Source organism: Aythya fuligula, chromosome 7 (assembly GCF_009819795.1).
Source record: "Aythya fuligula isolate bAytFul2 chromosome 7, bAytFul2.pri, whole genome shotgun sequence".
Taxonomy (NCBI): domain Eukaryota; kingdom Metazoa; phylum Chordata; class Aves; order Anseriformes; family Anatidae; genus Aythya; species Aythya fuligula.
This window is the reverse complement of record NC_045565.1, coordinates 11,197,587-11,212,649: the sequence shown is the minus strand read 5'-3', so window position 1 is coordinate 11,212,649 and position 15,063 is coordinate 11,197,587. Positions and strand designations below refer to the sequence as shown.

General features: G+C 35.2%; 1 protein-coding gene across 1 annotated transcript in view; it reads left to right on the top strand.

The window, feature by feature from the left end:
- Positions 1-13,438, top strand: part of SH2D4B (SH2 domain containing 4B) — a 70,414-nt gene extending 56,976 nt beyond the window's left edge. The window contains exons 7-8 of the mRNA XM_032191420.1: positions 10,008-10,228; positions 13,282-13,438. Of these exons, the coding sequence (XP_032047311.1) occupies positions 10,008-10,228; positions 13,282-13,374 (314 nt within the window). The 3' untranslated portion in view covers positions 13,375-13,438. The remainder of the gene's footprint in view (positions 1-10,007; positions 10,229-13,281) is intronic.
- The last annotated feature ends 1,625 nt before the right edge of the window (positions 13,439-15,063 follow it).

Genomic DNA, 15,063 nt, shown 5'->3' with positions numbered 1-15,063 from the left:
CACCTATCACAAAAGTTTATTGATAGTCTGTATAGTTGGCTTTTTCACATATAATAGAAATAAAAATATACTCTCATATATATGGTAAAGAGGTGAGCATATCCTACAGGAGTAATATTTATAACAAATTTCCCTATTTAGATTAGTGCACCGATATTTTCTCAGATAATGTTTGTTTCTTATTTGGAGTTTGCAGACATCTTCATGAATATACTTACTTACCATACTATTTGCAGGAAATGTCAAGTATCTACAACAGCATCTAGGATGCTTATAAAGGCCTGGATGCATTTACAGATTTTTGTTTTGTTTTATTTTTAACTTTCATTTTTTATTTTCCAGCCATCCTACCAGAAAAGAGAAAAACACCATTAGCAAGAATATTTGCACTGTTTATATAAGGCATCCTACTTAGGTGCTTTGAACCTCTTCATTACTGATCTTCCATTGACTCTACCAGAGTGTAAAACTACACATTCACACACACACACACAAAATGTGGTTTGAGAAGCTGTTGAAAATGGAATAGGTAACAGTTCCAGTTTTAAAATGAGCTACTTTTCAGAAACTGCTTAGATAAGAAAAGTTAAGCAGTAATAGCAGAGATTTAATGCAGGAATTTGAGATCATAATAGCCCATCTCTAAAGAAAAAAATCAAAATATATATATATATGAGATAAACTTAGAGGTGTAAAAGGTTAAATATCTTTATTGTGCTCTGTTCTCCTCTGACAGACAACATGTAACAATGGACAAAGAAAAGAGATGGTTTGAAATCTTTGTTTTTCTCCTGGCTAATGCAGTCTATATGCTGATCTGAAAGGAAGGCAAGAAAGACGCCAACACTATGCTTTGAGGAGAGATTAATAGACAAATTTATAGCTCTATTATACCAGTGGTGTATTCAGGCAAGTAAAGCAAATGCCTATTTTTTATGTGCTGCACTGATTGTAAGTGAATATGGTGTAAATATTTTGACAGTGAGTATAAGGGCTTTTACAGTATTTGAGAGTTTGGATATAGAATGAACTTTAAAGGAGACAGTTAATGGGTATGTTTTCAGCAAAGTGCATAGGGAATTAACTGTGAGACAGACACACTGGTAACAATGGTTGTAGCACATTTGATTTTCTGTAAACCTGAAGGAAAATACCCATTATAACTGCATTACTCTTTTAGACAGGATTTTCAAGATCCCCAGGGGAGGAGGACACCCATTTCGTTCTGAATTTCAGTATCTTTTTAATTGCTTTAAGGAATCTTAGCCTTAGGGCATTAGGAAAGCTTCTGAGATCTGAGTTTTCCCTATTCTGAGAACTGCTTCATTCTGACAGAACAGAGAGATGAGTCCATATTATTAAAACAAAACATCAGGCCTATATGTTTTTACATTTGATACTGTTTCTCATTGACTTCCTGTATGTAGAGGCTCAAGATAATGCTATTCATTGCGTATGTCTTCAAGAAGAACTTGTTTAGAGCGTGGTACATTATCAATATTCCTCATCCTTGCCTGAAGGGATCTCTTGCGAAAAACCAACCATAGCTTTCCCCCTTTTCAGACAAATACAAACCCTCCTGGCTGGACAGTGGAATCCTATGGGCAGCATTTGCCACATATGTTGCTTTTCTCTATAAACAGGAAAGTTTTGCTATTTATTTATTGCATATTTTAGCTTTTACTTTTTGTGACCTATTGCCCACCTTTTCTCTATTATCAGTACAGAGAGTCATACTTGGGACACTTATGGACACTATTCCATTTACTGGTACTTAAATTCAGATTACAAACATGCAGCACAGCAAATAATCTTTGCATTCTCACCAACTGTAAGACAGAAAACCATTTCATAGGAACTCTGTACCCCTTGACTTTTGGGCTCTTCTTGTAACGATTGTGTCCAGGTTTTGAAAAAACAAAAAACAGACAAAAAAAAAAAAAAAAAACAACCATTGCTTCTGTGCTTTTTATTTTGTTTATTTATTATTATTATTTTAAACCTGGACATTTATTTTGATGCCTAAATGGGAACAGAACACTTTTGAAGACCTAGTCCCATGTGAGTTTATCCTGCATTAACAGCAGATGGTGAATAACTTCAACAGCTTTGTTTCTGTTACCATCAGTCTTTGATTTACTCCCCTGCTTTGCTTTTCAGACGTTATTGCTTCTATTCTGGAACAGAAAAGTCAGAACTATTGTTATCTCTCAGCCATAGCTTTTTCACACAATACTATTGATCTCTTCTTTCACTATTTGCTTTCTTGCACCATCCAAAAAAGCACTGAGACTTTAAAAGGAAGAAGGAGAGAATAAGCCTTTTTAATAAGCTGACACACTGTAAGATCCTATCGCTGCAAATATTTGTGCGTATATTTAATTATGCATGCTATTTCTGACGTAAATGCTTGAGAAATGAGAAGGTGTGACCTATATATGTATATTATCCTCTGGCTATTTCAGTTGCAGATCAGTCCGTAAGCCATCATAACCGATAACAAAGTTCTTAAATTTTATGTGACACTGGTAGTCTCAAGGATAAAATAAGGAATTAATTCTAAACATCATAGTTTGTTGATGAATTGTGCCCTTCTCAGTGCACCCCAATAAGTATGTTCAGTTAACTTAAGAGTTCTACTATGGACTTACACCCGTGGGAGAGAATTGAAAAAGTCAACATGTGGAAACTATTGCTTTGAGTGATATAGAAATTGCTTTTTTTTGAGAGCATAAACTATAGCTGCTCTAGTTCTTGCACTGCAGGGAAGTAATCACTTCACCTTCCCTGCTTTTATTCTTTTGGTATTTCTGAGTGACTGAAGGAGCTGGATTTTTCAACTTCTCCTAGGCCAGACCCCTGGTAGTTAGTGTCATGAATCCAAACATTAGTTTCAGGCCTTTTGTTTCCCACCTTATTAGGGAATTTAGGGGAAATATATACTTATATACTCATATTTTCACTTTATATTCTAGACATATATATATATTCTAGACTTTAGTTCCCCAGTTTCAGTTTCCATCTTAGCTAGTGGTTGTTACTGGTGTGTATCTGCCTTTGAATCCGTGACCCCCTTCCATTAGGTTCATAGACTTGTATGCTTGCAAGCTGTTCTTGCACTTTCTGATAGTGGTTTATGCAAATCCTGCCATGCTTCCGCAGCCTGTCGGACAGCTCTACTCAGCCAGGAGTCTTATGGGGAGAGAACAAGAGATTCTTCTGGAGAGCTTGTGGCACTGCTGCAACACGGGTTCCAAATGAAAAAAAGAGGGAGTGGTTGTAACACTTGGGGTTGTAGAATGCCTCAGGTTTCTTTTTTAGCCCTAACTATACACTGAGTACACAAACTGAACTTTTCCTACCACTGACAGAAGGAAGTTTACATTGCTAAGGCTATATCCTTTTTAAAATCTCTACACTTTCTGGTGCTACTGCTGCTTTGCTGCAAATACAGATTCTAGCACTTTAACATAGGTACAATCACAGTGTACTTCATTATTTTGTACTACTTTTTAATACAGACTGTTGTCTCAAGTACTGGATGGATATTTTCCTTTTACTGTTGCATTTTGAAGCACGATTGTGATTTTTATTATATTCTCAATTTTAAGTAATGTAATTTAAAAATAAAAATTGCTTCTCTATAATTTATACTTCTATGAAATGGATGGGTCTACTTTTTTATTAACATGAGAGACTTCCCATTTTTTGTCAGATCTTGCTTGCTAAAGGGATGCCTTTATGGATGCCATCATGGATCATAGAAAGTACCTATCACAGGTACTTGCTAAAATAGCCTGGGACTCTCAGATGAATCTGGAAAGCACCTGTTGAAATCCTTCTGATAAGCTGTGTAAGATAAGTTGAAATTTGGAATGAAGAAATGCAAATTAATTCCTACAAATTATTTGTCAATATTTATGTTCTTTTTCTCTGTATTTTCTTTGTAATTATAGTCTGTCAGGCTTTGTGACATAAAATTCTTTTTTCCTTGTGTTCAATATCTGAATGAGTCCATCCTTGAAAACATCTTTTTAGGATGGGTTTGTCAATGTATGTTGTATAAAATGCAGGTTAGTAACAGAACAAAACCAAGTAAGGAAGAACATATAAAACCATGTGGAACTGATATAAAAGTATTGCCAATAAAGATGTAAAGATGTAAATTTACAAGGAATATAAGAGCTCAAAATTCTTTTTTTTTTTTTTTTTTTTTTTATTCTAGTAGAACTACCTTTCAAACTTGTATTTTGATTTTTATTTACTATGCTATATTTTTTACTAAACAGTATGAACAAGTGAACCTGTGTAGGCTCATCTAAAACCATACTAGCTGCAGTAGGATTCATCCTTCTGAACTTCTGTTTATTTTTCTCAGGATTTCTTTCAAGAATAGTTGCCTTTATTCATAAAGTCCCAAGTAGGTTGGCTCGTTACTATTTTATTCCACTGGTATAGTTCTACTGGTATGTTTGTCCAGCTCTGTTTTTCAGTTACAGAAAAGAAAAAAAAAAATTGGCAAGTGCTTAGCAAACTGATACTTCTTGCCCTTATGTCATTCAATTACTTTCTCTCAAGTTACAATTTAGACCTGCCTGCATAATTGGACAAATATAGCCCTTTACATTATTTGGGAGTTATCTGCTAATTCTTCATATTTCCTTGTGTTTACTCATTTATTTATTGTGTACACTTGCTCAAGATGTAATGTGTCTGTGTGAAGTTTAGTATGTGAATTATTCATGTAATGATTGCCATGAATATTTATATTCATATAGACTTTGATCTAATCCCACTGATGACAAAAGAAATATTAGTATTAGCTTCTCTGTGTTTTGGATCTTCCTCCTAATTTTGAGTGGTGACCTAAATCACACACTTCCCTGGTTAGATGTCTTAAGTTGTGTAAACAGGATGAGTCTCTTTCCTATTCATTGATTACCTGTGAATATTCATAATTGTTCAACAAATCAATTTTGTATGAAATAGAAGGCTTTTCATAATGATCATGAAAGCGCTTTTGGCATGAATGATCTCATTAATATTTATTTATGCCTACATTTGTGATGCTTTTGCTCTGAGTAAAATCTCACACACTAGAGTGTTTGAGATCAAGCTAATGAAAAAATATTCAAAAGGAGGGAAAACATCAGCTAAACACATAATTTCTATTGCAGGGGAGTAAATGAACGCTTCTGAGCTGTGTTTGTACCTGCTGTCTCTCTAATCTCAGTCAACCTCTCGGTTTGTATAAATGCATATATGCATATTTAAAATGTATTGATCATTAAGACCAAACTAACTATGTTTATATATTGACATTGTTATAACACAGGGTACATAAGGTCACCGGAAGGTCACAAGAGTGGACATGATGTGACTTATCAGTATATTCAAAAAACAATTTTAGATTTGTAGTATATAGTCTTGCCTTCTTGGAAAAGTTTATCAGCTTTTTTTCATTTGGATTTGTGTTTGTTATGGCATTATCTGAAAAAATATTTATGTATTTCATGTCCTGAATTTCACTCAAGGATATATGTAGGATAATACTGAGAGGAGTGGGAAGCTGAAGTGTCACTCCATAATATTTCAGAATAGTATTTTCTTGCTATTGAGACTTCTATAAACTTGAAGGGAACATCAAAATTCCTCAGCTGTGCCCACCAAACTCATAATGGACTCTGCAGTTGTCATGTGAGCTTAGTATGCTTGTATACTCCTATACTCTAAATATTAGGATGTTCTTTTTCCTCTTTTTCCTCTTTTTTTTTTTTTTTTTAAATAGAAACTGGTGGCATTTAAAAGAACATGATTACAGCAAAAATGTTAAGATTTGCCTATCATCTACAAATTGTCCTTATAGGTGCTGTATTTAAAAAACAAGTTGTTAATTAGGAACAGATCAATTAATGATGAATAACTATCTGTCTTATGATTTGAAATAGCTGTCTTTAGAAATATTGTTCTCTCATTAAGGACACCAAATGTTTGTTTCAAAGAACTACAACACCAGAACGTTTAAAGCGGACATGTAGACACGTGTGATATGATGGACACATGCAGTGAATCTGGGGGTAGGGAGCTAAAAATAAAGGCAGCTGCTAGGATTTCACTGTTTCTGAGAGGAGTTAGTTACACCTTTAATCCTCTCCCGGTCAAAATCCTACTGCTCGTCTGCAATTTCCTATAGACAACGCCAGCGTGCATTTTCTGAGAGAAATTATTTGGCGTGACAGGTAGAACATGTAAGGGAGGTACTGAAGTGAGTTTCAGTGGGGTAGCTAACTTCTGTTCAAGTACACTGTTATGTATTTGGCCACATAAAAAGTTAAAATGGTGATACAGATAGATTGATTGATCATGAAGTATATTTTTAAATGACTGTTTTGCAAAGTTGAAAGGAGTACTATTTTTGATATTGTGTGCCAAATCAACTGGCATAAATAAATGGAATTCTTAATGTTATTTGCAATAGTTTAAAATAAATAGAGCACTTCTGCTTTACACCAGCTGAAAAAGTTGCCTTTTTTCCCTTTTTTAAAAGAGATTAGCAAGAATTAGAGAGGAAAAAAAAAAAAAAAAAAAAGCTTTCAAAGCACCAGTGGTTTCTTTTTCCAGATAATACTTCCAATTAATATCCTAACTAACACAAATAAGGGGGCTGGTGATTCTAAACCTCTTACCAGAGCCTTGGGAAACCAAAGTTTCTTGACTTCAGTTCAAACAATTTTAAGTGTTCATGTAGGGGTTTCACAGATGTTGTTTATTTCTCTACAGCCCTCTCAGGAGTCAGCACACTGCCACTCTTTTTTCAGTTGTCTTGAGAATAGTATAATGTTTTTGAAAGGGTGGAGTGAGACTCAGTGCTGCAATCCCCACCCACTGTAGAATTGAACCGGATAATAAAATAATGGGGAGATAAAGAGAGGAGCAGGGAGAAGGAAATGGTTTCTCATGAGCTGTTAACAGAGCCAGGAGAGAAAAAGGGAAAAAAGCATCTGGCTGATAATTTATTACACCATCTTTAGGAAAAAAGAGAATAAAAGAAAAAAGAACTTGTCTGTGAGCAACGTAACATTTCTCACCTACTCAATGACATAAAGTGCCCAGAACAAAAATACATTCTGGAAAAGAAGATAACATCATGTGGAAGCCTGCAGTGTTTTAGCTCTACTGGTGGGAGTTGAGAGCAGGTGAACAGATTGTTTAGTATTAAACTAACCAATGCTAAATGAATATGCCTGATAGTGATGGTCATTCAAACTCTAGAAATGCCCTGAGAATAATGTTCACTGTATAATACAAACTAGTTTTTGTTTTGTTTTGTCTTTACAAAACCTGATTCTTATAGCTGCCAAATTGTCTAGGCCAACTCATTCCTTTTCAGTGCTGCATAACCATTCTGCCACTGCTAAGTCTTAGAGAAGGGGTAGTTGTAACAGCATCTAGTTCCTACACCAAAAGTTATCAGCATATTTTTAGTCTAGAATTACAGTATAAATATTGACTACTGCAATTAATATACCATTTGCTGCTGATGGAACTGTTTATTCTTTCCTGGACCATTGAGTGCTGTGAGCTTGTTACGGTGTTGCTCATTCAAGTGTGTTTCTAGAAGAGATGTTTCAAGGAAGTAGTCATCGTTATCACAATAAAAAGTTTCCAATGTATGTTCAAATTAGGTCAAATTGACAGAAAAATGGATATTTGTCTTAACAAATAGTTTCATTTCTTGGCATGTGGCACTTGGTCTACAGCTTTGCATAATGTGCTGTATCATATGGATTCAAACTAGTACTGTCTTTTCATTTGAACAGAGTTTGAGTTATTTTTAACAATTCATCTTGGAATTCTTCCAATAAATCTGTTTTTAGTTTTGCAAAGTGCAGTAATTGACACTGATGACTGAGCAATTGCATGCTGTTTCTAAACAAATGCATATGTTTGCATGTTTACTGCCTGTTTTGCATGTCTGGTGCAAATATGATGTAATATCCTCCAGAAAGTAGAACAGTACCTCATTTAGCAGAGCGTATGTTTCTATGTTTCTTCTTGGTACTGATGATACTTCAGTAGGAACCTCTGAGTCCCACTGGGATTTAGCCCTTGTCATGTTTATCGTTTTACCAAGTAAAACTGTAAAAGAAATTCATTGCCTCAAAGTAGATAAAAACTGAATGAGGAAGATCTTTTCTATCTTAATGTCACAGAGCTTGCTTTTAGGATCCAGATCTCCTTAGTTCCTTCGTACATCTCTCAGAGGCAAAATTTTCTGTGTGGGCTTAATTTGAGCATCCTGCAGTTTGTTTTTTTTCAGGTAGGCCCTCCTTTGTACTAATTGGCAATTCCTGAGATATGGTTACTATTACACTAAAACAATGTGGCTTTCGGTACTGGGACTCCATGGAACGCTCACTGGGATGTGCGTAGAATTCTATGATGACAAACAGTTCCCTTAAATATTACATGTATAGCTTCGAGAAAGTTTAGCCTCACAGAAAATAACTTTGGAACATGTACATATATAATTTATTGACATTTGTGCCATGTTTACATCCAGGATAGCCTAATTCAACATCTGTTCCTGATTAAAATGAGCATCTGATATTTTACAGATAATTATGAGACATGAGCTTATCATCTTCTAGGCCTAACAGACAAATTGGAACCAAGCTCTCTAGGTGGATGGTAAGGCATGGTTCAGTGCTGGGTGCAATTCTGATCACACTTTTTGCATTGTTCTTCAAGGTTTATATCTTGTACCCTGTATGCAGGCAGAAGTAACAGCAACTTCAGTGTTATATCCTAGGATAAGAAAGGGAAGAAAAAAAAAAAAAGCAATGAAATTTTTTCTTGAAAGCTCTGCTTCTGTTAAACTTTATTCCTTGCTTTACTCTAAAAATCGGAATTTATAATCCTTCTTTTGCCCTGACAAGTAAGTTTATCAGATAGCAAAGGAATGAATTTGGGGGAGGACATAAACTACTTGGTGACAAGGATATGAGGAAAGACTTTGTTACCTAATAGGCTGTCTTAGAAAGGTAAGTTGGCTTATAGAAAAAACAGCATCAACAGCAGGATGACAGCTGTGTACCATAAGAAAACCCACAGAATTGTCTTATCTTGTCCTAGAGCGAGGTGCATAACTCATTATTATTCATTATGAACTTTGAAGACTAGCTCAACTCTGGTTAACAAATACAACTTCCAGTCCTTAGTGTTGGTACTCCACACAAAATGGGTACTCCTCTTTGGTCAGTGGCTACAATTACATTAACTAGAGAAGAATTATTACTCTGAAATTAAGCCTGAAATGTCCCAGAAAGGAAGGACTGCGATCTTTGTTTCTTCTTTACCTCTGTAACAGTATTTCCTAGAGATGCAAGCCTGTGAATAGATAATCTAACATATTAACCTCTGTTAACAGCTCTGTTAGCTGCAGCATTTGATTTCTTTGTGCTCCAATTTATCTATGTGCATTTATGGATGTTTGTGTGTATTTATGTACAAAACCAGAAAAATACATTTTCTTCTGGCACTGGTGTCACGTTCCTTCCTTAGGACCTGATAAAACAGGTGGAAAGCAACACAGTCAGAAGTAGTGCAGTACAATTGCAAATATCAGCAAGGTATTGTGAGTTCAAATTGCAATGTAAAACTATGCTACTACTGCTAAGGGGTCCCTTGTACAGAATTCACCTGTCTGATATGCCAGTTGTGTTTAACGCGTTTCCTTTGAAAAGGTGGTAAGGTAGGAAAAAGAAATTTTTAATCAGATAATTAAAATGCGTATCCCAAAGGGCATCATCACAACTCATATAGCTACCCTTCAAAAGCAGGTAACAATTATGTAGTCTTCAGAGCTGTAACTCCTCCTATAAACATTTTAATATTAAGAAGTTAGACAATTTCAGTTTCACTTGTGCTCTGAATTTGTTTCATTTGATCTACTAAGCTCTGCTGGAGTTGTTGTCTTCATAACTATACATTTTATTCATTGCCAGGTATTATCAGCCGCCAGGAGGCAGAAGAGTTGTTGATGAATAAATCTGAAGGAACATTCCTGGTGCGAGTCAGTGAGAAAATCTGGGGCTATGCGTTGTCTTATCGCCAGCAAAGTGGGTTCAAACATTTCTTGGTTGATGCTTCAGGGGATTTCTACAGCTTCTTGGGGGTAGATCCAAACCGACATGCAACACTGACAGATCTTATTGATTTTCACAAGGTAACACTTGCTAGGTAGAGATCAATAGCTGAGTGGAAGGGATTAATAATTTAAAGATGAACTGTGTAATTTGAAACCACACTGGAAAGTAGAAGTAACGATAGTGGGGAAAAGAATATACGTATGTATTCTAGAGTAAGCCTAGCTGTAACATTTATAGTTTGTGTCTGTCTTCTGTTGCAGTGAATCAGAAGGCTTCTCCCTTTCTTTCAAAAGCTTCAGTATTTATTTGTGTTCCCTTCTAAGCAGATTCTTATGCGATGTATGCTTTCATGGGATAAAAATGAATTAATAAGGGCTGACAGAGCTAACACTTTTTGAGCCTCTTTGCTTTATAAAATTGGATTGGCGATACCACAGGAAAGGTCTTTTAATGAAATTTCAACATTCTTCAGCCTTTGATGTGAAGGCTGTAATGTGCAAAATCATAGGAGCAGGGCACTATGGGAAAGAAGGGAATATGCAGGTTTTCTCTTGTTGGGATGTGCAAAGGGTTGTTCCTTAGTATCCAAAACAATCTTATGAGAGTAATTTGCTTGAAGTCTCTGGTGAGTTTAGATGTGCTTGAATTACTTTGCCTCTTTGTTTCCTGTTTACCAGATGGAGACTAAATAGGAGCACTGTTTCTGATGGTATAGGTTGTCTTCATGTTGCTTTTCTCCCTTAGCCACCCTTACAATTTCTCTTGATCTTTTTTTTTCAAGATTTCTCTGCATTTCATTTTTTTTCACCCTTTTGTCACTCTCATTTCAAACTAATTATTTTTTTCTTCTTTTTTTTTTTTCCCCTGCCTTTTCTTCACAGCATTTATTTTTTCCAATATTCAGTCTTTCAGACACTAAGCAGAGATTATATTTCTTCTAATTTCCATTCTTTTCTAAATCTTTCTGTTATTCCAGCTAGTTTGCAACATTTCTTCCAGCTGTAATCCTTATACTGCAATTGTTATTAGCAGTATAATACTGTAAGTCAACTTTTTTGTAATTTTATTTAACAAAATGAAGCTGACTTTCTCAGAATTTACATTTCATAAAGGAAAAAGGATTATGACATGACATCCTTCATAAAAACATACATAGTCACTACTTAAATAGGATTTTTAGGTGACCAAATCAAAAGATAAATGAATCAAGGGCAGAAAATCCCAAACTCATTCAGGTTGGCTGAAAAAGATTAGTTTGTCCTGTTTTCATCACAGCTTTTCTCATCCTAGGCAATCACTGTACCAGAAACCTATCTATTTACAGACTTGACAGAAGCTGAACAGCTTTTAGATTATGATGTTTAAAAAAAAAAAAAAAGTTTCTTAGGTATCCCCTGATAATAGTTAACAGTTATCAGAGGAACTGCTTTGTGTTTAATGTCTCCACACAGTTCTCTTTTAACTGTTTAACTTAATAGTTACATTAAAATTCGTCTCTTTGACTATTTCAGTAGGCATCTTATTCCCTCACTCAGGTGTTTTTTCTGGTAATCAGCTACGCAATCTTCACAGAATCACAGAATTTCTAGGTTGGAAGAGACCTCAAGATCATTGAGTCCAACCTCCGAGCTAACACTAACAGTCCCCACTAAACCATATCCCTAAGCTCTACATCTAAACATCTTTTAAAGACTTCCAGGGATGGTGACTCCACCACTTGATGTAAATGATTGCATAATGGACACACTCTCTCATGCAGCTATTGCTATGCTGTTTGGAAAAAATGCTACTTACTCATTGCTGTTTTTGGCAAGAGTATAGCTCCCCAAACCATAAGATATCTGAACTGAGGGTTCCTTTTCACTTTCAAGCAAAATAAGCAGGGCTGACATAACTACTTTTATTTATTTATTTATTTATTTTCAGGTGCTTATATTTATTCATCTACTACTGCTTCATTTCAGTTAAAAAAAAATAAAGAATTAGAATAGGTCATTCAGCTGACACATATAAGGGATGGTAACCATTAGCTGGAAGAACAAAATTCTTACAGAAGTGAGTGTGAATGCTCGTTTTCTATTTGCATTTAAGTACTTTTGAGAAGGCAGGAATAACACATCCAACATAATTGCTAAATCTTTGTATTTACTTCCTCATAATTTTCACAAAAGTATTTAATTTGAATAATAACTTTCTGAAGTTAGCCTGGTGAGTGAAAGAATGACAACTGCATGTGTCCTGAGGAAATCAGGCACTGAATATCCATTGCATTTTTTAATGGAAACTAGATGCCTTTTGAAAGTTTTAGGCCCAAAATTTGGATCAAACTTTATGCTATTGTAGTCAATAATATTCTGAATTCTGACTCATTTTGGTGCATCTGTAGATCTCAAACTTCTATATAAAAAGAACAAACAAAGACCACACAAAACAACAACAACAAACAGAATTGTTGTTACTCTAGAAGTAGCGCAAAGACCAAGTTCTCTAGTTTTCTAGTAAGATTTTTTTTTGGGGGTATTTAATTTATGAGAAGAGATGCTATTTGTAAAAAGCATTTGTAAAAAACAAAATGTAAAAACATTGTAAAAAAAACCATTTACCTTAGCAAGGCTAATATCTTTCAACTTTCTGTAATCAGCCAAAAAGCTGTTACTGTTGTGTGTGAGCGCTCAATATAGAGCTCTTCCTCAGTCCACCTGGGGAAGCTTCTTTTATCCCACCCACTATGGAAGTAGCATAGTAGGACTGGCATGTGTGTTAAATTAACCACTGAGAACACCCTTTACAGGCATCTATAGATTTTTTCTTAATATAGCAACTTACAGGTAAGTCAAATCACAACCTTTTTTTGTATAACAACTATTTGATTTCACTATTTGATACTAGCCCAAGTTACTACCAGCATGAATACAAAATAAACAAAGCATGAAGAAAATGAGTACTTGATAGGATCCCTTTTCTGTCTTTACTTATTTTATCAAGTATTGCTTGTAATCAATTACCAATTACAGTGGAGTGTGGTTTTTTATTATTATTATTTTTTTATTGGTATTGGTTTATTTTCTTGAAAGACAGGGAAAGGCTTGGACATCTGTGAATGATATTCTAATTGGTTGTATCTTTTTAGGAAGAAATCATCACATCCTCAGGTGGGGAGCTACTACTGGAACCATGTGGACAGCAGAAGAATCCACCAGACTACAGCCCTTTATTCGAGTAACCAGGACTAACAGTAATGTGTTTTGGATAGCTACAGTAATAGATAGCTACAAAAGTAAACACTGAAAAGTAATTAAAAAACTTTCAAAGCCACTAGTTTTGTGGCCAAAATAAATATCCTCATTAGAAGACCTAAAATATTTCTGTTTCACATCTGAATTATCATTATTATTCATATTGCTAATATTCTGAAGATGAGAATTTACTGTCAGATTACAAATGAAGACTGTTACCAGAAATTTTTAAGAGGTTGTGGCCAATTGCACTGAAAGCTAAGTTTCTATCTTAATTTTCTTAATGTTTAAGATTGAAAATGCAAAATCATATACTGTAACAGCTAGAAATATGGGTGGGAATTATTCATCAAGTATTGTATAGAGTACCAGTATTGTTGAATGGGTTCCTTTTTCCAAAGCAAGGTTTGTCAGTTTCTATTGACAATCTCATCACTCAGTGATTCACTTTTGATAACAAGAGATGCAGTCTTAAAATGTCCTTTTGCAGTTTGTCATTGCTAAAATGTTTAGGTATAGCTGGAAACTTGCCATCATGCTTTTGAATATAGGCTGACAAAGTTAACCACAGCAGAGACAGTCAGAACAAGGTAATTCACATTTTATTTATGATTTCATGCAGTCCAGCTGCCATGGAAGGAATTTTACTTCTGTACAGAAAGTGGTTAGTTTCTTCTAAATTAGTTATTCTAGTAACCACAGTTTGATTTGTAGCAGCAACCACAACTCGCACTGACCTTGTCATATTTTGTGTAGTGATGTACAACACACTGGAGATTCCTAGCTTTATTTTGCTATAGTACCAGATACTTTCCTTAGCTGAGCTATAAGTGGTTACTCTAACACCTCATAATAAAGCAAATCAAGAAGTGCAGCAAAAAAGCAATGCTTATTACCTGGAACAGTTGATCTTATTTTACATTTCTCAAACGAGAAGACAGCTGGGCTTCTTGCAACTAGTAGTTTTACAGTGGTAGGACATTCTATTGCTTCAGCTAATATCTTGAGGAACAAATTGACTTGGAAGCTAGATAAGTGGGCAAGATACCCAAGTTGTTTTGGAATTTTGTTAAAGTGTGGTCCTCTGCAGGTCAGCAGGGGTGGATCCCCAAAATGGAATACAGCTTTGCAGTTCTGAATGTAGATGTAGAATTCCTCTATTATGATCTACAATCTCTGTTAAATGAGAAGCCTGGTATGTCTGATCTGGGTCCACAATACACCTGGTAAAGGTATATACAGACATGAATCCCACTGGTGGAGCTCAGCACAGGGCAATTCACTGTGCTTTTCAAATACGGACTGTATAGAAACTATCACAGAAAGTTGTGTGTGTTTTTTTTTTTTTTTTCCCTGATATAACATTCAGTAAGTGCCCTTCCAAAGAGCCCCCATATCCACTATCTTCTTTCTCAAAAAACTAGCTCTCATTTTGCACCCTTTATATAGGCATCTCAAGAATCTCCCCATCTTCAGGTTATTTACAGCTACACATGTTTCATTACAGAAGAACTGGACCCCTACTTTACAGGAGAAGGGAAAGGGACATTTTAAAGTTAAGTGTAAATATACAAAGACTCTGAGGCCAGAGAGCAGCAGTTGACTGTAGGACTGATAGTCCGAAGACAGTACTGAATAATTAAGACAATATTTAGACATCTAAACATCTTTGCAGA